General features: G+C 27.8%; 2 protein-coding genes and 1 long non-coding RNA gene across 3 annotated transcripts; 1 reads left to right on the forward strand and 2 right to left on the reverse strand.

The window, feature by feature from the left end:
- Positions 1-108: 108 nt before the first annotated feature.
- On the reverse strand, positions 109-8,868 carry LOC140175071 (uncharacterized). The gene is made up of 4 exons (XM_072201980.1): positions 8,742-8,868; positions 1,868-2,173; positions 686-809; positions 109-584 (listed from the first exon to the last, which is right to left on the reverse strand). Exons 1-4 carry the CDS (start codon positions 8,866-8,868, stop codon positions 335-337), a joined length of 807 nt encoding a protein of 268 aa, XP_072058081.1. The 3' UTR covers positions 109-334.
- A 62-nt stretch (positions 8,869-8,930) lies between these two features.
- On the forward strand, positions 8,931-9,582 carry LOC140174946 (uncharacterized). Its single transcript, XR_011865098.1, has 2 exons — positions 8,931-9,062; positions 9,310-9,582. It is a non-coding gene; the product is annotated as an uncharacterized lncRNA (long non-coding RNA).
- A 2,583-nt stretch (positions 9,583-12,165) lies between these two features.
- Positions 12,166-19,002, reverse strand: LOC112710529 (uncharacterized). The gene is made up of 4 exons (XM_025762779.3): positions 18,324-19,002; positions 17,786-18,231; positions 15,574-16,173; positions 12,166-12,938 (listed from the first exon to the last, which is right to left on the reverse strand). The coding sequence occupies exons 1-4, from the start codon at positions 18,369-18,371 to the stop codon at positions 12,389-12,391; spliced, it is 1,644 nt and encodes a 547-aa protein (XP_025618564.1). The 5' UTR covers positions 18,372-19,002; the 3' UTR covers positions 12,166-12,388.
- Between the last annotated feature and the right edge of the window lie 4,936 nt (positions 19,003-23,938).

Raw genomic sequence — 23,938 nt, forward strand, 5'->3', positions numbered from 1 at the left:
TATTGGGAATTGTTTGTTTCAAAATACTAAGCATACTGCACCATAACTCCGAAATTTTCTTTCATCATTGTTTGAAAGGAAATGGGAGAGAGTTTAATTTATTATAAATTTATGATCCTGAATGTGGTCTATTGATTTACTTAACACAAAACACAAATCAATGGCATTACATAAATTGTTGTAAATTTGGTACTGTAAAGAATCCTATTATTACACAAATCAATGAAGATACAACAAAAACACACATTCACCCTTTTCTTCAATATTACACCAAAACCACTAAAAATTCAATGATGATATTGAACAAATCTCTCTAATACCCCATAGGAGCCCCCTATGTAGGATTCCTGATGGTACAGCTCCTTGGTACATGGAGACTATGAAACTTTGGTTCCTTTGGAACAGTTAAAGTCCTCCTTCCTCGTGAACAAAGTTTTGAATTGGAAGTAGCACCGTTACTTGTGGGTGAAGAAGCATCATTTTGACATGACTTTGCTGTGTCCTTTGGCTTCGCAATCTTTAAAGGCTTTTCAAGAATAACACTTAGTTTACAAGGAGTTCCAAGGACAACCTTTCCTTTCTTCCTAGACAAAGCATTGCAATAAGGCACTTATATCAATTAATTCCCAAAAAACATAATAAAACATACATAGATACACTATGAATATGATAACTGCTTATTTACCTTGGAGGCTTAACAGCTTTAAGCTGCATCAATTGGGGTGTTGCTAACTTGTATCCATGTCCAGGTGTATTTTTCAGATCAACTTGTTTCTTAAGTTTAGGACCCAGACTTTGTGTTGCTTGACCTATACCATGAGAAATCTAAAACTCAGTACCGCGGCAGATTAATGCTTGACTTATACCGTGAGAAATCTAAAAAATAAAAAATAAAATAAAATAACCACGCAGCTGAAGCTTTAATTGAGTGGTTTATCGTGATATTTCTTAATAAGCTGCATTTGAGTTCAGGTTTTATTAGAGACAATTGATACTCTTAAATAGAGTATGTGTTAGAGTTGTATGAACATACACTGAGCAATGCTTAACAGCTTGCGACACTAATAACCTACCCATTCTCATGGCATCTCCATCACTTATCAACTCTCTAAAATTCGAGCTCAATTGACAGTCTGGTTCACAGTATCAGATCCTGGCACTAACTATTTCTTGCAAACTCCATTCATTGAGCTCATAATGCATATCTTCCAACACCTTTCCTCCCAAATATCCTAGCTCGTTCCCTAAATCATGAAACTTGCCACCATGATGTATGTCTATGGTGAAATTTGAGTCCTCCATCACTACAGGTATTAAAAACAGAAACATAATCCATTTAAAACAACATCATCACAGCCACAACAATCAACATTCAAGAATAAATAAAATTCATCATCCAATGCCATAGTAGCTCCATTCAAGCACATAATTAGAAAAATAGGTTCAGAATTGAAGTCATCCCAGTTTAGCATACATCCAGAATATGGAAAAGAATCAAGGCAATGAGTGTGAAACCATCAACACAATATATTATTTGAACATGAAACCTATCATAACATAAATTTCCAGCTCAAATCTTGCGATACATCTTCCTATCTTGCTTAATTCCGTAACCCAAAACATGAAAAAGGAACCGTCAATTTATACATCTTCACAAAATTAAACTATTGCAAATCACACTTTCACACTTTCACAAATCACACTTTCAGAAATCTCCATTGAAAGCAGAATCTATTTAATAAAAACAGAAGCAGAATCCATTTAAAGCAGCACCATCACAGCAACAATAGTCAACCAATGCCATATTTAAAAAAATATAAACATCAACTTTTAAACTGAAAAAAGGAGGCTTTTTTTTGTCACCTACTTGCAGAAAGTTCGAGTGCAGGGGGATGGAGCAGAGACACAATGCGGGGACGGGAGGCCAGGCGCTCGGAGGCTCGGCAATGTACGGCGCGGTGACTCCAGGCGAGGGGCTTCACTGCGAGGGGCGGAGACGCGTTGACCGGACAAACAGTGGAGAAGACCTCCGACAACAACAACGCAGTTACGCAGATAGGCCCATCACAGAGGAAAGGCGACAGAGAGCACACCAGCAAGCGTCCTTTGCAGTCGATGCCAGACACAGACGCCGACGACGGACCAACGCAAGAGATGCAGGAGACGAGAGCAACTTAGGGTTTCCTTGTTTTCTTAGGAATGAAATGCGAGGAGTTCTTTGGGTATTTGGGAAAAATTCAGATTAGTTCACCTAGTCACTCCAACTAGATGACAAGAATATTCTTTTTTTATCAAGAATATTTTGTTATCTCAAACGTTATACTGACGGTAGGAACTTAATTGAAAAAAATTAAGGTATAGGGACCCAATTGAAAAAAAAAAATATAAAGACCTAATTGAAAATTCGGTGAAACTATAGGAATCTGCAGAGTAATTAAACCATTTTTTTATATCAAAATTTGATGTGGGAATTAAAATTTGTTAATAATTAAATTATTCAACTAAAAATTTTTTAAGAATCGATTTAGAATACTCCTCTTAAATATTTTAATACAAAAAGTAACAATTATGAAAGATGAAAATGTTGATATATGTACTCATATTAAATCTAAACTAAACTTGTATTCATGTAAGATGTTTTTAGTGCGACAAAAGTATCCTGTTTTTGGAGGGTTGGAGTGCCACGTAGAATACTTTTGTCACACAAAAAGCATCTTGCGTGGGTACAAGTTTAATTTCGATCTAATATAAATACATATATCAGTGTTTCATCTTTTATAGATACAAATAATTATTTATTTAAAATTGTATATTGTGTGAAAAAAAGAAAGATAAGAGAAAGATGAATCAACAAGGGAGAGAATGACAAAAGAGTTGTGATTTGCTATGAAAACTTGTTTGTTCTAAGTATTACCTTATTCTCTTCTCTTTTTTTTTTTTAAGCAAAGATATCCTTTAAATGTGAGCTAACGAAGTATTTGTGTTTGCGTTTGTTTTCAAATGTTGTTCCATGTGATTTTTACCTGGATCTTAGTAGGTATGGGGTAATCTATATAGATTTGAGTAATAATAATTTGTCTGTTAAAGTTTCTACTTTAATGACATAATAGTTAGAATTTCAATTTAACTCTTAAATTTTTTTGATATTACGATTTTAAATGAGTTTATCGATTTTATCAAATTGTATTAAATCTAATAATTTTACGATTTAAATCTTATTAAGATTTTACGTCTTATGTTCTTAATTTATTTTTTCTATTTCACGTAAAATCTCAATTTTTTCTACCTTGTTTAATGAGATAAGCTTTTCAACGAGTGACGAATCCAAAAAATTTTATTAGTGGAGACAAAATATGTGTAACATGATAATAATTTTATAATTATATTTTATAATTAATCTTCTAACTATTTAACTAATAAATTAAAACACTTATATAGTAATTTAAATAATAACATATAACTTAGAATTTTATTTTTTTAAATTTGATATTTTAAAAATGTTGAATAATTCTTTCATTGTTAATACAATTAAATATTTCATTTTTTATATATATCACTAAATAATTATTTAAAAATTCATCTCTTATAAGATTACGAAATTGACTCTTTATAATATTTATAATTAAATTTTTTTAATTTCTATCGTTATTACTAACAAAATTAGAGTTAACTTCGAAAGAAAAAATATCAATAGATATCCGTATATTTAGATCTTACTTTTTATTTTAATTATTTTTTATTGTTTGTTAATATTACTATATTTCAAAATTTAAATTACTAATGGATCTTATTATTCAATAATATTTAGCCATGTAATAAAAAATATATAATAATATAACTATAAAATAAAATACAAAATAATTGAATGAATTAAAAAATATAAATAAATAAAAATAAATCTGTCATTGAATAAAAAAAAATTAAAGAATGAAGTTAAGGAGTCTTACTAAGAGGCAAAAAGTCAAGAACAAACAATAAGAAAAAAAATAGAATTTTCGAGAGCATAAAAAATTATGCTTTTAGTACTTAAATTTAAATTATTGACTTAATTTTTAATTATCTTTTTATTATTATTTAATTATTTTTATATCAATACGATATTATTATAAATAGTGCAACTACATATTTTTAAAAAGTGTCCATCATTCAACCTTTAGAAAAAAGAGAAATTAAAAAATCAGTAACTTCTAAAAAAAATAAGTAACTTTCTATAAAAATGAGTATTTAAATTAATTAAATAATATTATTTAAATTAAAAGGCCGACTAAAGACAAAAAAATTTAAAGGACAAATAACATTTCTCTATTATAAAATAGTGAAATCTTTTCTTTATATATTATGAAAACAAAGATAGATTAAAAAAAATTATAAAGGAGTCAAATTTATTTATTGAGTAGAGACAAATAAATTTTTATTTCATATACTACATGTAACTCTATAAAATTTTAATGGGACACCCCACACTCTCCAACGTAGATTCGTCTTGTTTGCAACTTCAAGTGTGGATGTTGAGAAACAATCACTTAAATGGGAAGTTACCATTTTCATTAATTTCGTTATATGAAGTGTATGTATAAGATAATTTAATAAATTAGTTTTAAAATAAAATAATTTAAATTTTAACTAAAAGATTTTATCTTTTTAATTTAATTTGTTATGACTATCTTATTGTATTTTTATCTTTATCTTTTTGTTGCATGATCAACAAAATTAAATTTAATTTTTTTATATTTATACATATCCTATAAAAAAAAAGTTATAATTTACAATTGCTTGACTTCTTTTCTTTGTCTGCCTCTTTGTTTAACAATACATCAAGTAACTCATAATTTGCTATATTTTTTTTTTAACAATGAAAGATATGGGAAATCAAGAAAATAGTGAGAATGATTTGCACTACTTTTCAAATCATACGAAGAATTTTGTGAATGTGTTCCATTAGAACAAGTTGAGTTAGATATCCTAGTGAAGAATTATTTAAAGATAATCGATATCCATTATTAGATAGTAGTGACTTTTATATTCCACAGTCTATTGCTGAATTTTTTTTTTTTTATCTATATCCACTATATGCAATACTTTTTCTACCTAATGATATGTTTCAAGAGCTATTTTCTGAAAGAATAATTTTATTAAAAGAGCTTAGCGATAACGTTACCCTTAAAGCTGCTAATGATTCATCAACTAATAATGTTACTCCAAATGATAAGATTTTCTTTAGTTATAAACTTTAATATTTGAAATTGTTTATGACTTTTTAATGATAAATTATGGATAATTTATTTTGTAAAATTATTAAATTTTAAATTTTGTTAGTTTAAAAATAATTAAATTTAAATTTTTGAAATTATATATTGAATATTTTATAATTTTATTTTATATTGAATTAAATTAGTTCAATCACAGTTTTTACCTTGGTTGAACTATTAAACCATTAAACCAGTCACTCGACTGGTTTAATGATCGGTCCAGTTCTTACTGAAGGATTACCATGTGTTCATAACACGCAGCGGAAGAAAAGAAAGTAATCCTTAAAGATCTATTTTGTGCGTAAACTTTATTCTTATAATATAATATAATAGTAGATCAGATTTAAATACCTGAGTACGCTAGTAAAAATCTGTTTCTCCTTCGATGGTACGAAGGCACTATGCGTATTCACACCGAGACCAACATTTGCTGTCAACCCCTTGACCAATGGACATCTGATCTAAATTGAGAAACATCTTACAACTCTTTGCACACCATAAAATTCTTCTCTAAGAATTAGTCTCACATACATTTATGTGCATAGAGGTAAAGGAATAACAACCCTTGTTATTCTCTCTATCTTTCCCATGTTTACCTCTACTCTTGGCATACCTATATATAGTATGAGATTTGTTGTTGATTTTAAAATTTAAGCACAAAATAGATCTTTAAGGATTACCTTCTTTTCTTCCGCTGCGTGTTATGAACACATGGTAATCCTTCAGTGGTATCAGAGTCAGGTTGTCAAGTTGTTACTCATACCTATTCCAAATAAACATGATTAAATTATATCCCATATAATTATAATCTCAAATAATTATCTGGTTGTCAGACAATTATTTAACTGAATTATACTTTATACTCCTAGGTTGTCTAGGTTCAAGTATAAAATTAATTCTCCTTATGCATCATCATATATATGAATAAATTCTATCCGTGATTACAAGTCTTCTGGTTGTCAGGTCGTTCCTTGTAAATAAAAGATAAATTTATTTTTGACAATATCCTAACTTTTAGAATTTATCTCAATTGTTAGAGAATTTCTACCAATATTCTTGGATTAAATTTTTATACTCCCAGGTTGTCTAGGAAAAACAATAAAATTTAATCCTTAATACATCAAATGTATACACTGATTATTATTTTGAAAATAAAACTCCTGGTTGTCAGGCCGCTCTTTATAATCAAGAATATTAGAAAAAACTAATTTCTAAAATTATAGTGTTCAAAACACATCAATCAAATCAAAATTTGATTTTTCATGTACTAACGTTTGATATTTTGCATCTTATTCCTTTTATTGTGATCAAAATCACACTAAAATTTAATAAATAAAATTAAACAAAATATTTTATTATAAATATAACTTTTATATTAAAAGAATGATCATTTAATCACAATTAAATAATTAAAATAAATTAACTATTAATTTATTAAAAAAAACTATCTCAATGAAAATAAATACATCACATGCTTAACAAATAATTTGAATTAATCATATTAATTCACAAACTTTAAGAAAATAGGAATAAAAATTTAAACACAAAAAGCCAAAGCTCTGATACCACTGAAGGATTACCATGTGTTCATAACACGCAGCGGAAGAAAAGAAAGTAATTCTTAAAGATCTATTTTGTGCGTAAACTTTATTCCTATAATATAATATAATAGTATATCAGATTTAAATACCTGAGTACGCTAGTAAAAATCTGTTTCTCCTTCGATGGTACGAAGGCACTATGCGTATCCACACCGAGACCAACATTTGCTGTCAACCCCTTGACCAATGGACATCTAATCTAAATTGAGAAACATCTTACAACTCTTTGCACACCATAAAATTCTTCTCTAAGAATTAGTCTCACATACATTTATGTGCATAGAGGTAAAGGAATAACAACCCTTGTTATTCTCTCTATCTTTCTCATGTTTACCTCTACTCTTGGCATACCTATATATAGTATGAGATTTATTATTGAAATAAAAATTTAAGCACAAAATAGATCTTTAAGGATTACCTTCCTTTCTTCCGCTGCGTGTTATGAACACATGGTAATCCTTCACTTACAACCTTGGTATTTCTGTACTTCCATATTTCTCAGATAATTTTTTTCGGTATTCTAAACCATTTTCTATACACATCTTTGGTTAATATTTTGATGGTTTGCTTGTGCTTTGGAAGACTTGTAATAGGCATTTTATTTTTCTCAAGTTGGAAATTGGACCTGCAAGGATGTGTTATGTTTCCAAAGCTACACATTACATCTTAGGAAAAAGACTAAGTCAATACATCCTGCTTGCATGCAACGTGTACTATATATCTATACTTGAAACACAAGATTCTTGAGGGGTGGTTTATTGTATCTTAAGACCCTTCATTATGAAATCATTTCTCGCAGGGAGATTTTGACATTATTGGTGGTACCTCAGCATTGACAGAGGCAGAGGTCATAAAGGTGATGTTTTCTACCTCAGCATTAAGTTCTGAATTTTGCTATGAATAGTTATATGGGATCTGGCTTTAGAAATGTTGTTTGTCTGGCCAGGCAACTTAAATAGCCCTTTATTCACCAAAATTATGAATAGTTATATGGCCAGGCAACTTTAATAATAGAACTTGTATTATTCTATAATTATTCACCAAAATTATCCACTTCTTTGATCTATTCCATTTACTAATTTTCCAATAATGGAAGGGATTGGCCCAGAAAAATTATTTAATGCATCTGGTGTGTCATTATTCTTAAATAGTTAAATTATCTCTGCGCCTTTGCTTTTCTGCCCTTTCAACTTTTATCAGTCTCTTCATCAGCCTTTACTACACTCTGTTCTTATCCTTAATAATTAATAGGACTCAAATATTATGCTTATTGTTATTGTTATTGTTAATAGTTTATGGCATTTCCTTCCCTCTTTAGTTAGCATCATGTTAGCAGAAAGTTAACTCTGCTTTTGCGCAAAATGTCACTGTCTATAATCTTCTATATATTTAATTTTGTGATAGAAGTTTTCTTCCTTCAACAGAACGTGAAGTGTCTGCTGACTCTCCCAATAAAACACATGATCCAATGTTGGCAAGGGTAAAAATATATCTATTTTAATATTTAAGCAAGGTACTTATACTCTCCTTCTTGCTTTTAAATAGATTATGCTTCCTCATGATAAGTACAACCTGTGATGACCATCATAAAACACAAAACTATTATTAATTTGATTCCACTGATTATTTAATATTTAAGCCCAAGTTCAATTATTAGATCTAGAATTTTCATTATTAAAAACCATGGAAATTTACTTTAATTAATTACCTTGGGTCCAGGTTCTTAAGTGATGCAAGTTCAACTTGTTTCTCCAGGTTCTTAAGTCCTCTATATTGCTCATATTAAAATTTAATCCATAAAAGAAAAGTTCAATATTAATCCCCTGACCCTGGCTTGCATCTTTTTTCTTTTTCTTTTTATTTTTTATTTTATGAGTTAATAATGCCTCACTAAGAAATGCTCTTAGCAATGGGAGAAAGCTGATAGCAATGCCTTTTTGATCCTCAATTGTTGAATTGTTTCCAGAGTACTGAGAAGTAATCTTATAGGATCGGTTCTTGAGAAGTTCCAGATTCATTTTGGCTGTGTATCACAGTAGATATCTTTATCTTTTATTTGGTGGATATTGGTACTTCACTTGTGTCATTATAACGTATGAATTTTTGTTGGTAGGAATGATGGGTATTCAGACAAAATTTACTCAGTTACATGTTATTCTAACATGGTAGCTTGAAGTCTACTTGAATGAGTGTGACAAAGGATTGAGTCCAGGTTGGTGTGTAATGTCTAGATGCGTATCAATTTGCAAAAGAAGTAAATAATTTTCATTCTTCATTTTCTGTTGCTATAAACTAAAACATGCCATAATCTGTATGTAAAAACTAATAACACATCGTTTTCCTGAACTTTATTGTACTTTTTGTTCTTCAGTTTCCAATTTGGTTGATAAGTAGTCGTAGTAACTACAAACTCTACAAGTGCTAGGTCTAACAAACAATGCATTCATTCTACTACTCAGGATCTTATTCTTTGCCGGAATGATGTGCACAAGTGCTGTTCCACTACCACCGCCACGGCTGCCATCCTCAATCTCTTCGGATGAGGACTATGATGATGATGAGGATGAAGATGACACTGAAAACTATAGCCGATAGTTTTAGTATGGTTGAATAATATACTGAGAATTATAGTTGATGTATCAATACACTTTATTTATGTTTTGAATTATATTGACTTACATGTATATAGTACTTTTCTTTTAGTCTGATAATACGATGAATTTGTTTATTTTTTGAAATATTATAAATATTCGAATACAAATTAGATAAAAATTTGTATTTATTAAATTTATATTTATTTTGTATGAAAACAGGTTTATTTTGTAATGAAAAAATCTATAAAAAATTCTATTTTATTTTACTAACGGATTTACAAACTGATTTTTTGTTTGTATTCAGAGTTTGGAATACTTTTTCAAGGTTCTAATTACCGACGGAAAATCCGTCAGAATATCTGTCTCTAATTACTGATGAAAAATTCGTCGGAAAATCTGTCTCTAATAACCGACGAAAAATCTATCAGAAAATCTGTCTCTAATTATCGATAAAATATTCATCGGAAAGTTTGACGTTCTAGGGAAATGGAGGGGAGAATTTACCGAGAAAAAATCTGTCAGTAACTGATAAAAATTTGTCGGTAAATTACCGACGAAAAAAATCTGTCGGTAAATAATTTTCGACGAGGCCTTTACAGAGTGACAAAATTCGTCGGTAACCGAAAATCCGTCTGTAATAAAGACCAAATACGTCTGTAAATCTATCTGTATTAAGCAATTTTCTAGTTGTGACATTCGAGGATACTGACTCTAAAAATATTGCTGGTATTAGATATGGTGCTCTAGTAACATTGTGTTTCACATTGTATGAATTGGCATCAAAGAACTAAGATGACTTCATGGAGATTAGAGATGACATTTTTGGACTAATCTAAAAGTTTAAAAAGAAACGTGATCCTGACCCCAAGATTCTTTCTAATGCGGGTTTGGTCAGTGATCGAATTATATTGTTGTGAAGACAAAAGAATCTCCTCGTCAAAATAACTGAGTGACAAAATTTCGTAAGTGTTTTCATTATACACGTTGTGGTCATACGATTTAAAGGTGTCTAGAGTTATGTAATAAAAGCATCTAACATACTGATCATCACTAACGATGATCTGAATGATGTGAAGATAATTTTAATTTTTTGTTTTATCAAATTTTTAAAATTTTTTTACTTATTTATTTAAATATTGTCTAATATATTTTATTATATTGTAGAATTATTGTCAGGAAAATACAAATCACCAAAACAATGATAAAACATAAAAGTAATGTTCACAGTATACATTACATATATTTTAGTGACAATGAAACAAATGAATTAACTATACAACAGAATAAGAATGAAGTTAAGGCTAATGAGTATGTTAATGTCGATTTTAATATATAAACCTGACTTTCTATTTTTCCATTTTTTTCTATCTTTATTTCTTTGTTTAACCTGAAGTGTTTAACTTTCTTAAAAAATATTTTTTTTTCAAATATAGTAATCTGTGGCCATTTTATTACATATATATTTTATTTTTAGATTTTATTACATATACATTTTATTTTTATTTAGTTAAAATTATACTTACTTAATCATGTTATATGAGATGTTTGTATGTAGAATTCAAGAATTGATGATAAAGGTTCAAAGTTCAAAAAGTATAAACAAAGGAGTTCTAATATAAATAATGTGCATAAGGTCTATGTGGTGCATAAATTACACATATAATAACAATGCTTTTTTTAAAACTAAAATGATTTTAGAATTTTGTTGTGTGCATTTTTTTAGAGTGGACAACTAAATAGCCATGATACTAGAAAAATATCCCAATCTAAACCAACAGATTCCGTGTAATTTCAGAATTAGAACATGAATGGATTGTCTGTATGTGTATCCTATATTTTCAAGATTTTCTCTTCAAATTATAAATAATAAATATTTAAAAAAATATATAGAATAAAAAAATAAATGATAAAAATTTAAAACTTAATAAAAAAAACTAAAATAGTATGTATATAATAATTATAATAGTAATATATTTTTTATGTAATAATATTACACAATTATTTTTTAGTTATATTTAATTTTAAATTTAATGTATTTCTTATAATTATGAATTTATTTGAATTATATTATTTTATTAAATTTATTTATTTGTGAAAGAGAAAGGTAGATAGATATAGAAAATAAGAGAGAAAAGAGAGAGAAAGATAAAGAAGAAGGAGAGATGGAATTTGTTAATTTTAGAGGAAAATATTTTATTTTAATTGTAATAAAAAATATTTCGTAACATATTTTGATTTGTCAAATTAGTAATATAAAATATAAATTATAAATTATAAGTTATATATATATAGTGGAAATGATAGAGAAAAGGAATTTATTAATTTTAGAAGAAAATATTTTATCTCATATTTAATTAAAAAGTGTCGTGTAACATATTTTGGTTGTTAATCAAATTAGTAATATAGCTTTGAATTTTAATATTTTAATTTTAGTTTGATTTTAATTACAATTAGAGAGTGTTATGTTACACAATTTGATTATTAAATTTGTAATTAATTATTGATAATGATATATAAAAAAGATAAAGTGAGTGAATGAATGAGATACAGAAAAAGGAAAAGAGAAAATGAGAGAATTTTTTAATTTTAGAAAAAAAGTTAATTTTAATTACAATAAAAAAATGACATATGATATATTTTAATTATAAAATTAATAGTATATAATAAATAATCGATTAAATAAAATTCTATACCTAAATATCTTTAAAAGTAGAAGTCAAATTAAATGATAATTAAACTACGTTTCAATTTCATTCATAAATATACTCTATACAACATCTTATATAAATATAAAATAACAAAACAAAAGGTTACAAAATTTTCCGGTGGTACTCTTCAAATTTATCAACCCTTTTATACAAGATAGTTAAGTTATTGAAATCAGATATTCTTTCTGCAATTTTTCTCATCTTTAATCTTTTGGTGCGAACCATGATTGAACTAGCTAGCAACTCAAAGCCTCATACTTCATGGGAATAGAAGGGTTAAACCCAGCTTGAGAAAGCAAGTTTCCAACCATAGATAGGTCCCTACAAAACATTCCTTGAAGCAACGAAGGATTTGTAGTCGAAGCAGATGAACAAAACAACACACTCTCATTACTATCTTCATTACTATTATCATTATGCAAAGTCCTCTTCCTCTGTTCTTTCAAAGCTTCCTCTTTTGTGATATTCGCCATAATTTCAGCATAACCCTTCTGAATCAATCTGTACAATAACGTTGCAGACATTTTGGCCTTTTCCTTAACATTTTCAATGTCTCGTTTGTCCGCAAGCTCACAACGATCAATGAAACTCAGAGCCTTCTCATGCTTATGCTTCAAACAGAGCAAAAGATGTGCCCTCTGAAGCTCTGACCGAGAACACCCACGCCTCAAACCAATCAAAGCGTAGTAATCAACATTGTTTCCTGTTTCGCCATTTGCCACTCTCTGCTTGAGTTCTTTGATCTTGGTGCTCAGAGTGCAGAGCCTCCCTGGGATCTCTACGTACCTGTTTAGTATAAAAATAAAACATTTATCAAAAGTTTACACTAAAATCCGCCATTATAAATATAAAATATATGTTAAAATAAAAATATATTTTAAAAATAAATTAAACCACACATATATTTATAATAAATATATTAGTAGTATATTTTAGTGATTAATTTTAATGTGCAAATATTATTTTTGAAATAAAAGCATTTAAGTTAGTTGTAAATAATCAATGAAAAGGGTAAAATGATTCAAACTACGAGAGAGGTTATTATAAGGGATGACAAAACTTTTGAAATGTGGAGATTTTCGCGGAAATTGCTTTAAATGGGGATTGAAAACGGAAAATTTTTTTCGCGGAAACAGAGATGGAGGCCAAAATTCTCTTGAGGCAGACATGGAGACTCGAGCAGAGATTTCCAATCCACTTTCACTAATTTCTGAATTATTAAATTTACTTAAATGCCTTTAATTATTTATTTCTAATATAAAACTCTTAGTCATTTCACATACCAAATACTATATATGTATATATTGTAAAAAATCTAACCCTAATTTTAAAAGTGTCTTTTCTTTTTTCCATAACACTAACACTGCATCATTCCACTCTCTAATCACTCCAAAAGACTAGAACTCGTAAATCCGATCCAATCTCATATAACCTCACAACTATATTCTTTGCCATTCTTGCTCAGTGTTTATTGTGTCGTCACTCTTTCACTTTCTCATTATCTCTGATCGCGGTGTCTTTTTACTTTTTCACCGCTGCATGACTGTGTCTTTATATGTTGTAATTATTTTATATTTATATAAATTTAAAAAATATTTTATTAAAATTTTTATATAAATGATTAATATAGGAGTATGAAGAATGAGTTCTGCAGAAAATAGAAGTCCACAAAAAATAGGATTTGGCTCCTCTGAAGTTGTTTATTTACTTTAGAGAGAAAAGTAACGCAATCTAAGCCATTGATAACATAAACGGTTTTGATCATCTTAAATAAATAAATAATAAATAAATACATTAAAAGAACTTTGAAAATCGTGCAACCAAATCGTGCAAGCAGCAGTTTCCAAAACTGCGTGATTTTAATCTTTCATCTTTTTTGAATCCTGAATAATTTTTTAAAAAATTTAATAAAAAAATAAAATTCATTAATTTAAATTGGGTCAAAAATATTTTTTTATTTTTTATTTTAATATAAAAAAATACTCATATAAATGTACTAATTTTTTTTAGATAAATGTACTCAATTTTTTTTGTTTATACTTAAAATAAGAATCTAATTGAGAACAAACTAAAGAGTGTTTAGAATAACTAATGATGTGATGTTGGTTTAATAGATCTCTACTAAATTTATATTGATATACATTAAATTAATTTATTTATATTTTTATGTGTTTTTATATGTTTATGATGCTTGTTTTATGTCTAATGTTGTAGTTTAAATTTAAATGTATGACTGGTTAAAAAAAATATATTATCATCAGAATAGACAAATAATAAAAAATATAAACAAAACAATGGATTACAAAAAAATTTGAGTACATTTATCTAAAAAAAATTTAGTACATTTACATGAGTATTTTTTTATATTAAAATAAAAAATAAAAAAATATTTTTGACTCAATTTAAATTAATTAATTTTATTTTTTTATTAATTTTTTCAAAAAATTATTCAGGATTCAAAAAAATGAAAGATTAAAATCACGCAGTTTTAGAAACTGCTACTTACACAATTTGGTTGCACGATTTTTAAGATTATTTTAATGTATTTATTTATTATTTATTTATTTAAGATGATCAAAATCGTTTATGTTATCAATGGCTTAGATTACGTTATTTTTTTCTCTAAAGTACATAAACAACTTCAGAGGAGCCAAATCCCAAAAAATAAAGATAGAAAATAATACTCTTCCACGACAAAAAATTAAAACAAAAACAAGAAATAAATCTAGAGATGGAGACGAAAAACAGAAAGATATATCCCGCTTTTGTCCCGTTGCTATTCCTATATTATATTAGTCTCTTCAGAAACTTTAATATATATTAATTAATTATAATCTAAAACTTTTAACAAAAATTATAAGTAACTTTCACTCTTATACTTTTATTATCGCATGAAATGAATATTATTATTCTTATATTAATAATGTCATTTTTTTTAAATTTATGTAAATATAAAATAAAAGATATGTATGAAATAATAGTATAAAAAATAAGAGTGACAATATCATTATCTTATTAATAAAATACAGAAAGCGGGTGCTTTATTATTTGTAAAATCTTTTTTATTTTAAAAATGAATAATTTCTTTGATTTAAGGAAATATTTTATGTTTTCATTCACACTGATTTTATTTCCAAAATTTTATATAAAAAATAAAGAATAAAAAAATCTATTTTTATTCTTTATTTTCATTTTTCTTTTTACACAATTATGAAAACATTCTTAAATATAAAAATAACAATAGAAACTAAACAAACTTTAAAGTATCCGATTATCTTCTTAGTTTTTATCCTCAACTTTTAAAAAAGTCCAATAGAGAACACAATTTTACTATTTTATAATTTTTTTTATAAAATCCTGAAAACTAAAAAAAAAAAAAAATAGAAAAGAAAACGAGACAGTTGTGGGTTGACGGGAGTACCTAACATTGTGGTGCTTCCAGGCGGGTCCAGGGAGCTTGCGGTCACGAAGAATGGAGTTGTAGAGAAGCTTTAGGTGTTCAAGGTCATGCAGAGAATCAGGAAGGCACTTAATCATTTCAAGCACCGACGCGCGTGTGTGGAGTGCTTCGATGCTCGTCGCTTCCAGCGCCAGCGCGCGGTTACAGTCCGCGATTGCGTCCGCTATTCGCCATGCGTGCCGCTGGGCGGAGGCACGATGCGCGTAGCACTGCGAGAGGAAGCCCTGTGGCGTCACACCGCGCCGAGACTCGATGATCTTCGAGAAGTGGCGGATGGCCTCCGTGTGGACCCCGGCGTCAAGGGCGGCCAGTGCTGCGGCCCGACGACGGAGGAGGAGCTTGATGTGGGACAGGAGCTGGGTTATGGACTCCGATTCGGTAAGAGGGGTGGACGGTGGTGCTGCGGCGGCGGTGGAGAGGGAGAGGGAGAAGCTGTCGTCAGACCAGCAGATGCTTTCGCGGCGGAAGGCGGCCGTAGCTAGGCGCTTGCCGGTTTGGAGGAGAATCATTGCATCTTCCATTAGGCCTAAGTGGTAGCATGCTTTGCCAAGTACTAAGTATCTGTAAATTTAAATTAATTTAGTCTCTAATACATAAAAGTTTATAGAAATGAGAGAAGATTAGATGTTTATGTTGATATTTTTTTTTCTTTACAAACTTAGTTAAAAGTTAAGAAAGAATATTTTCACTACTAAAATTCAAGACAATTATTTTAGTTCATTGTGATGATAAGAATTTGTTATTATTGTTATTTAGGATTTAATTATTTTATGTTTGAAGGAGATATTCTAAGGGTATAATAATAAAAAAATGTTAAAATTATAAAATAATTTTTTTTGTTAAAAATATAAAAATTTAAGTTTTAATATATTTATTTTGTATTTATTAAATAAAAATATTTAAAATTTTTTACTAGTAATATACTTATCATATACATATATTAGCTAAACTCTAATAAAAAAGTTAAAATTTTTTTAATAATTTTTGTAAAATATTTTTTTCTATAGTACTTTGAAATGTTCTTTAAAGATACAAGACAGTAAAATCCTATTGTTTAAAGTTGATGATCCAATTATTTTTAAATATAAAGTCTATTTTTTTTTATAGAAATCTATAGAGAATAATAAAAAGTCAAACTATAAACTTATGAAATAAGCTATTTTGTGGAATCCTTTTAGGCAATTATATATATAATTTCCTCCTTTGAAAAAAAAAATAATTTCCTCATGTGACAAAAGTAACTCCTGCCATGTTTATATCATAAGTTTAGATTTAGATTTAGATTTGGGTTTGAGCCAATTAAAAAATGGTATAGTTGTACTTTTTATGGAAAATCTAATTAAATTGGATTATTTTATCGAACAGTATCAAAAGTTCGGAAGCATTTTGTTACAGCTGGCACGAGCATTTACTCGATCCCCATGTATAATATAACGGTTCTGCTAGGAGTGAAGCTAACTTTAATTAATTAATTAAAAAATAGATTTATTATATAAAAAAAAGTTAGTTTAGTTGGCTTAGTAATATAAAATTAAAGTCACGGAAAGCTTATCTATAAAATAAGAGGTGTGATATTTATTTATTTATTTCACTCTATCTAATAATGTCAACACTCAACGGAGAGTAAAGAGAATCGTCTCTTAACATATATATATATATATATATATATATATGTATGTGTGTGTAAATAATTTTGATTTTTTTATCCTAATAGATATTAATAAATAAAAAATAGGAATTGAATTAATTTTTAACATGAATTAATTCTTTCGAAAATTAATAAAAAATAAAATAACTCATAAAAATTATTTTAAATCATTAAGATCTAAAAAATATATGCTGCATGAAAGATGAGGAGTAAAAGTAATTTTTCTTTTTTCTAAAACTAAAATAAAAAAATTAATGAATAAAAATTCAGAATAGAACTGATAGATTCCAAACCAATGAAAAGCAATAATGATACTTAAATTTCCTTTTCTTTTCGTCAAGATTTTTTTTAATTTATTTATTTTGAGTTCTAAAATTACATATTAATATTATAAATTAAAAAAACTATTACAAATAAAAAAAATTGTTTTAGATATATTATTTTTATTAAAAAATTTTAAATTTTGATAATTTTATGACGTGTTTTTAAAATATATATTAGCTAATTTTTTTATTTTTATCTTACCTCCAATGCCCTTCCTTCTCGCAACTCTTACAGATCGCAGCCATGAGCTTCTTCTTCAAGTGCGAAACAGAGAAGCACGTGAAGCTCTGATCTCTACCAGGTGAAGGAGAAAAAGAACAAGAAGAAGAATCAGATGAAGAAGAAAAGGACGAAGAAGAAAGAAGCTTCACGCCTTCTCTTGAAAGACTCTGCGAAGAGAAACCGCTATCAGAAGAAGAAGAATCTTCGTCGGAAATTCTGAGGCTTGGGATGTAATCCTGAAGCATATCTGCTACGTCTTTGAACCTCCGTAAGAAAAGTAGACACCTCGCTCTGAGTTCCAGCGCTTGCTCTAGTCTTGGAGATAAGGCTAGAGCGGCGTCCAACAAACTCAGAGCGGAAATGATCTCGCTCTCCTCTTGCGTTGCAATGAGGCTACGAGCGTCCTTTATGTATTTCTCAACAATCTGCAAATAAGAAAAAAAAAATGATAAGTGACTAATATATTTTTTTTATCTTATTTTTTAATTAATATTAAGAAATTCTTCCTTTTTCCTACCCTTCGGTTGGTGAGCCACCAGTGCTTCTTTTCAGTGGTGACAGCCATATTGTTGTGACGTTAGTGTGGATGGTGGTGGTGTTAACGTTGTTGCGTTGGTAGCATACAAGATTCAATCTTGGACCATCAAAATATGAAACACACCCCTCCCCTGTCTTTCTTTCCTTTTATTCTTCTATTTTTATTTTATTTTATTTTTTTGGTTATTTTCCCTCCTCCTCCTCCTTCCCCAACACAGCTTTATAATTTCTAGAGAAAATGAGAATGAGGGGGAGGATGGGGTAGGGGCGAATGGAGAAGAACAATGAGGGGTTTTATATCCCAACAACTTATCACACTATGATATTCGTTTATAGACTAATCAATAAATAACAGGAGCGAGATATATTATATTATATATATAAAAAAAGGTTATGCTAGCTAATAATTTTTTTAACAACATCAATAACCACCAATCAAATCAAAATATATTACACTTTTAAATTACCTACATAAATCTTAATATTAGAATAACCATTTACACACCTATTCACATTATTTAGTATTTTTATTGTCTATTTATATTTTTCAAAAAAATAAAAAAGGCTAGAAAGATGTATATTGACAGCTTTGACCCTTATGTAAAGCCTCCAATCTCCATTCCTCCGTCATTCAAATGCGTAGTTGGCATTAGTGTATTACACCATCTCTCTTACCCACTTCGATACTATGGCCATGTTAGTTGTAGGTTTATGACGCTAAAATTTATGACTATATTTTCTTAATAAATAATGCATATTATGTTAACATTTGATAATAATAAGTTTTCAAACTTTTGAGTTTATTAAATACGTGGAAATGTTAGAACTTTATTCTTTATACCAAAAGCTGTTTAAAGCCTTAATAACTATAGAGTAGTGGTAAATAAAATTGATATTATAAATTAATAACAGAGAGAAAAAACAAAACTAAGTGTACCTGTCATATACAACTGGTTCACTAGGCAAGTAAGATCAAGGTTTTGAATGGATATATCCGGTGATCTAGCCATCACGGGGCGGCCTTGGATTCAACCCCTGGGGAAAGAAAAGTCAAGAATGGTGATTTGAAGACTAAATTAGAGTAATATCAGGAGTCAATTTCTTTCATTTGTTACTGATTAATTTTTTTTAAATTATTTTATTTATATTAAATTTTAGATATTGAATCATAAAGTTAACTTTAAACTATGAATCATAAATGTTTAAGTTAATATTTAATTTCGTCATTAAACTTGTATATAAGACTCAATTTAATTCTTAAAATATCAATTGACTTTGTTTAGTTTTACTAAATTTTGCAAACGTGACTAAACTAAAATAATGAATCTAAAGTGGCTTTTGACTATTGACATTAACATTCTGTTTGTCAAAAATTGTTATAGAGATTAAATAAAAATAATTAAAAATTTATGAACTAAATTGAGGATTGTGTGCAAGTTTAGAGATCAAATGTATTATCTTTAAATTTTTTAAAAACCTGAAAATTTTTAAAATTAAAGCAAAGTTAATTTCCCATATTTTTCTTAGAATTACACAAGCGAGTTATTAAATCTAACAAAGATTTATTGAAAAAAAACATGTAAACATTTTCCAACCTCTAAAAAAAAGTGTCAGGTAAGAAGTATTGGAATTTTTATTATTTAAATTAATTTAAACTTTATCTTTTACATTTATATATCTGTTGAGATTTAAAAGTGTATAACCTGTGTATTAGGTGTTAATTATCTTTTTAAAAATATAAATAAATTATATATTTTTAATAATAAATTATTTTTTAAAGAGCGTTCTATTCCCTGCTGTATTTGAAACGGATAAACATTTGGTCATTTGCTTTCTTTCACTGTCACAAAAAGAAAAAAAAAAGGACTGTAAAGTGTTTTAATGAACAAAATTCATCGAGAATTAAAGAGAATATAAAAAAACATGTTTATAGTTACTTTGGACCACCTTGAAATTATCGCTTTAGCCTTTTCGGGTTCGTTGCCTACTTGCCTTGTACATCCATTTCAGTAAATGGGCAATACGTGTATGACTCTAGCAGCTAGTATATGTCACAAAAACATATGCTAATAAGGTTAATAATTGAATTTTTTTTATAAAAAATAAACACATTTTTAAATATTTAGTACATTTATTATAAATTTATTAATAAAAAATTTAAAAACTTTCGTTAATGATAATCTTAATACGTACCTTAAAAAGCACATATTAATTGATCATTTTATTGTCTCTTTTGGATAACACCCATGGTTAACTCAAATAATTCAACGAGGTTGAGAATATAGTAGATATGTGAAGAAATAGTATCTTCACATGTGATGTGATTTTCAAGATTAATTATCTAAATGCTAGATTCTACTAAATTGCTGAATACTATGTAACAAATAACGATACATATTAGCCAAAATTGTCTAACAAAATGTTTAATTTTGTTCCTTTTAGTTGATAAATAGCCACATGATTGTTCTATTTCATTTAAGAATCATTTTACTTTTAAAAAATATCCAACATAATTTCAGGCATTGTTACCATCATCATTGCTCATAAATAATGGATCGGATCCTGTATCAAGAAAATAAATGTAAACTGATCACGGATTCAATTTCAGACTAGAAAATAAATAATCTTTGCTTTTCGCGTTAATGATTGTTCCGATTTTGCAACTTTTCATACCGCCATAATCACCGGAGCTATGATGATTGATAAATAGGTAGATATTATTGAAACACGAGAATGATCATCAGCAACAGCAATCACCCAATATCACGGTCATGATCCTACATTCCTACTTTTACTTTCATATGATCTTTCAACTAATACCTAAAATAAGTAGAGCAAAGTTTCCATTAAAAAAAAAAAAATACAAAGTTTTTGTTTTCTTTTCGACAAATGGTTCTAGTTTCTTTTTAAGCATATTTATTCGATTTTATGGATTTAGAATTTATTTGGGTAAATTTTTTAAAAAATATTTTATTAGTATTTAAAAAAAATATTTAAAAAAATAAAAATAATTTGTTATTTGAATATTTCGTATAAAAATATATTTTTATTTATTAATTATGTTTAGGTTCAATAATATAATATTTTTTGTTTAGTTATGATGATAAAATATTTTTTAAAAATAAAAAAGATATTTTTTAATTTTTTTAGTATTTTTATTTTGAGTATTAAAATTTCATCAAACACACTAAAATATAAAAAGTATATTTTCTTTTTAACAAACTTAACATTATTCGTACATAAACCTAACATGTCAGGCTCATTTCGAACATAATGAAACAAAGAGACCATGATGCAAAATATCGATCTCGATATGATACTTACATTTCAAGATGAATTTATCCCAATGAAGTTCTAAATTACAAAAATCACATCTTAACCCACTCCATGTGACCTATCAAGGTTGCATTTCCTAAACAAAATAAATTCAGACTGGGTCCATTATATAACTCATTTGCACTTCCTATGGATATAGGAAAGAAATTGAAAAAAATAAAACAAAAAAAGTAGATTTTTTTTTGTATGTTGTTTGAATTAAGAGAAAATATATGAAAAAAATAATTTTTTTTTGTTTGAATAAAAAAAATAAGAAAAAAAAATTATAAAAACATAAAATTACATTAATATACTTATCTATATTATATATATATATATTATAATTTATTAATGTATTTAGGTCATCTTCTCAAAAAAAATTTATTTAATTTAACTTTTAATATTTTAATATATTATCTTGGTTTAACTACTCTATTGGTATTTATAGTTTTACCAAATTTTTAATTAAGTTTTTATATTTTTTTTTCAATTGGGTTCTATACTGCTTTAATTTTGTAATTAAGTCTTTTTTAGTGTAAAAAATATTAGAGTTAACTGAATATTTATTTACAAATTGAAGGTATTTATAATAAAAAACTTAATTAAATCCTTGACCATATATATTTAGGTAAAAGTATTATGTTAATTTTTACATTTTTAACATAATAAAAAGAACATAATTACAAAATTAAAAGTAGTATGGGACTCAATTAAAAACAAATATAAGAACCTAATTAAAAATTTAATAAAACTATAGAAAACAAAAGAATAATTAAACCTATTATCTTTATTAACAATACAAATACACAATATTTTGTAGAACAGTTTCTCAAACAAATACAAATAAATAATTTTATAAACTACTTATAAGTTGCATCGTTAATTTCTTGAATTATATTTAAGGACAAGTGTCATTAGACCGACTTTATAAAAAAACACAATATTAACATTAAAAATTAGTAGTATTTCTTTTTTATTACATACGATAAAAAAAATCATATAAAATTTTTGTAAACATATAATAAAATAGCAAAAGAGTAACAATGACCAAAAGAATAATATTGTACAATCATAGACAAATTTTAATAAGAATAATTCTTCATAATTAAAATCATTAGCATATATCTACTTTAAAAAAAATAATTCTACATAGTTAGAGTTATCTGCACACATCTATAAAAAAAATTCTTTAGAATTAAAGATATTAATCCATGATCCATCTCTGCTCGTCTTATCACTACAAGAAAAATGCTGAGTACCGTCGGATTTACTGGCAATAACCACGTTGAATTCATAAGGCTTTTTAATTACCAGCGGATTCTATTTTTCGACGATAAATCCGCCAGTAATTTTTAAGGAAAAATAAATTAAATTGGCGTGTCCTTTACCATCAGGTGTAACGTCAGATTAATCCAACGGTAACTGAATTTAGTGAAACGACACATTTTGGTGACTCGCAATGGTTTACCATCAGAATTTTTTTATGGTAAATCCGATTGTAAAAGTGGGATAAATTCAAATCACGAACTCCTTCTCCCTCACCACCAACTCTCTCTCTCTCTCTCTCTCTCTCTCTCTCTCTCTCTCTCTCTCTCTCTCTCTCTCTCTCTCTCTCTCTCGTTCCAACCGCTGCCATCGAGACCACCACTATTGCCACACCTTCTCCGTCGCTGTCAACCTCCACTGCCAACGCCTCTTTCTTCTCCTTCTTTTCCTCCCTCTCAGGCATCACCACGGTCCTTTCCTCCTTCTCTTTTTGCCTTTATCAGCCCATAGCCTCTAGCTCCCTGCTCTGGTGGCTCACGACCGCCCCCTCTAGCGCTGACAACAACTCGGTGCTGTCGCTTTTCTCCCTCCTTCTTTGAAGCTTTCTGCACCCTGCATTCAAAGTTCTTTGTTTGAATTATATTTTTTTTTCAAATCCTGTTAGTTAGTTTTAGTTTATTAGACTGGTTTAATTAGTTTAGTTAGTTTAATTTTCTATTTTAGTAGATTTAAGTGATTATGATAGTTTAGTTTAGATTTATAGGTTTTGAATTGTTGCTGAAAGTGTCTGGAACTATTCCGAGTTTGATGATTAAATTAATGAAAAAATTACTGTTGAGTTTATTTGGTTAATTGTTGATTGTGCTCATTTACTGTGTTAATTGTTGTTTTGTTGTTTTACTATTTTGAATTAATTAGACTACTGTCTAATAAATTTATTATCAACGTGCTAGCTTTTTTTTGTATCATTGATGTTGAATTTTGTGAATTGGTGTTGCAAATATTACTTGTTAA

Source organism: Arachis hypogaea, chromosome 9 (assembly GCF_003086295.3).
Source record: "Arachis hypogaea cultivar Tifrunner chromosome 9, arahy.Tifrunner.gnm2.J5K5, whole genome shotgun sequence".
NCBI classification, from domain to species: Eukaryota; Viridiplantae; Streptophyta; class Magnoliopsida; order Fabales; family Fabaceae; genus Arachis; species Arachis hypogaea.

Coding starts and splice junctions, on each gene's coding strand:
- LOC140175071 (XM_072201980.1), bottom strand. CDS start 8,868: ATGAATCTGGAACTTCTCAAGAACCGATCCTATAAGATTACTTCTCAG. Junction 810..1,867: donor TGCACTCGAACTTTCTGCAA/GTAGGTGACAAA, acceptor CTCATGGTATAG/GTCAAGCAACACAAAGTCTG. Junction 585..685: donor AAAGCTGTTAAGCCTCCAAG/GTAAATAAGCAG, acceptor TGCTTTGTCTAG/GAAGAAAGGAAAGGTTGTCC.
- LOC112710529 (XM_025762779.3), bottom strand. CDS start 18,371: ATGGCTGTCACCACTGAAAAGAAGCACTGGTGGCTCACCAACCGAAGG. Junction 16,174..17,785: donor GAGAAGGAAGGGCATTGGAG/GTAAGATAAAAA, acceptor TTAAATTTACAG/ATACTTAGTACTTGGCAAAG. Junction 12,939..15,573: donor TGGAAGCACCACAATGTTAG/GTACTCCCGTCA, acceptor TATACTAAACAG/GTACGTAGAGATCCCAGGGA.